The 2,261-nt window shown below is 48.2% G+C and overlaps 1 protein-coding gene across 1 annotated transcript in view; it reads right to left on the reverse strand.

Moving 5' to 3' along the window:
• ZNF286A (zinc finger protein 286A) overlaps positions 1 to 237 on the reverse strand; it is a 16,044-nt gene extending 15,807 nt beyond the window's left edge. Inside the window, exon 1 of the mRNA XM_012805974.2 lies at positions 176 to 237. Coding sequence (XP_012661428.1) covers positions 176 to 237 — 62 coding nt within the window. The remainder of the gene's footprint in view (positions 1 to 175) is intronic.
• Between the last annotated feature and the right edge of the window lie 2,024 nt (positions 238 to 2,261).

Genomic DNA, 2,261 nt, shown 5'->3' on the forward strand with positions numbered 1-2,261 from the left:
CACCGCGCTCGCACTCGGGTCCCCGCCGGGAGGGATTCGGGCCAGAGCGCGAAGGGATGGTCCGCCCTCGAGGCCCTTTCCACGAACCCGCACTCCAGCCCCGACCCGGCAGAGAACGCCTCCCAGGGGCCACCATCGAGGCCGACCGGAGATCACCGGTATCTGAACAACCAACTCACCTACCACCCCAGCCTGACAAAGGCTACGAACTTCTTGGGCCGGCTCGGAGTCGCGCATGCGTGAGAAGGAGCGGACGCTGGGGGGCCGGCCTCATTCCGCTCGGAACTACGATTCCCAGAAGCCTCTGGGCGTCTCCAGGCGCAGTTTACCAGCAGGTGGGAGCTCGCGTGACGCCATCAGGAGAACTGGAGGACCGGCAAGAGGACCTCGCGAGATTACGAGGCACATTCTTATGTCTAACCCCCGAGAGTAGCGGGGCTGGAATATAGCACTCTCGGAGACTGTCTGTGCTGGTCTTTGAGCTTTGTCTGCGCTAGTGCCTTCGGGATGGTGCTGAAATCACTCTGATGTACGAATATTCTCAACTCAGTTTCTCACTATTTATCACCAAATCCTATTTATTATATTTCTTACCTCTCCAATTTTTTCATCTCTCTATTCCCCCTTAGTTCAGGCCACCACCACTAGGATTACAGTCACAGCCTCCTAATTGGATTCCCTAACTCAGGTTTTCTCTCCCACCAGTCTGTTTCTGACCATGATCACTGTAAAGCAAAAAAAAAAAAAAAAAGTGACATTACTGCTTAAAATACCTTTCAGTGGCTTTTAAAAGCTTCAGGAAAGAATGATTTCCAGTTCCCATGAATAGACTTGTGACTCCCGTTATCCAAACCTCCTGATTGTCATTCCCTTTGCAATCCTCTCCTCTTGAGATGGGTAGGACTGTGATTAAGCAATACACTAGTAGAGAGGTGACGTGAGAGTCTAGTGTTTGTCTTGCTAGCAGAATTCTCTCTTGCTGGCTTTGATGAAGTAGTGGTGATGCTGAGGAGGCCCATACGACAGGATAGCCTTCAGACAACAGCCAGGAAGAACCTAAGGCCCTCGGCCCCACAGTCTGTAGGGGTGTGAACTCTTTCTACAGCCCAGTGTGCTTAGAAGTGAATCATCCTTGTAGAGTTTTTCCATGAGAACCCTGTCCTGCCTGATACTTTGGTAACAGGCTGCAGTGGACCCAGTTGTGCCCAGACCCTTAACCACGGAAACCATTAGATAATAACCAAAACTATTAGATAATCATCGTGTGTTTTTGAGCCACTAAGTATGTGGTAATATTGTTATGCAGAAAAAGGTAACTAATACAGCATTCTAGCATAAAAGGCTATCTTTTTCCCTAAAGCCAATCTGGAGATTTTCTGGAAGTGAGAGAGGTTATTGGATTGAGAAAATATTGGAAAATTTATTTGAAACTGTCTAGAAGACTGACGACTACAGTAGGTCGGAGAGAGAAGAGAGGAGAGGAGAGAAGAAGAGAGACTGTGTATGGATGGGGGTAATGGTAGCTGCTGCAATGAAAGGTTTCTAGGTGCCACAGGGGGGTTGTCGGAGGTGCTATAAGCAGTGGGATGCATGGGTGGAGGGTTGGTGCTCCCTTCTATCCGTTTTCGACGTTGCCTTGGGTCTTTCACCAGTGCACAGGATAGCTTTGGAGCTGAGTTACAAAAGGAGTGGATCCCAACAGACACAAGCAGATAGACCTCAGAGGGTTTTACTTACCTTCCTATCGCCTCTGATACACATGTGTACATTCACACACACTGTAATAACTGAGCCCCCAGCCCCTATAACTGAGCCCCCAGCCCCTAACCCCTAGGACTAGTAAGAAATGCAACAAACCCCATATACTTGTAAAAAGAACTTCTCCTAAGCCTTTTAGCCTCAGCCCCCTCCAAGGGAGGAGAAGTTAAGATCTGGGAAGAAGCCCAAGAAGATAAGGGAAGGAAGGGAGGCAGGGGTGAGCCCTGGGTGGAAAGAGCTAAAGCTGGAAATTTACCAAATACCCCTCATTTGATGATTTGTAAGTTAATGTATCTAAAGTTAGCATGTACCCCCACCCTGAATTGTGTAACCCCTTATGATGTGCCCCATCTTATGGTGATGAAGTAATGTATATCTTGTGATGTATGAATCAATATGTACTTTCACCTTGCGACCCCTCTCTAACTGCTATGATTGGCTTCTGTATTGTGCTAGCTTGCTGACCCTTGAAAAATAATGGTATAAAAAGACACTTCACCCGC

This window comes from Otolemur garnettii, unplaced genomic scaffold (assembly GCF_000181295.1).
Source record: "Otolemur garnettii isolate 467f Iridium unplaced genomic scaffold, OtoGar3 scaffold00046, whole genome shotgun sequence".
Classification (NCBI taxonomy): domain Eukaryota; kingdom Metazoa; phylum Chordata; class Mammalia; order Primates; family Galagidae; genus Otolemur; species Otolemur garnettii.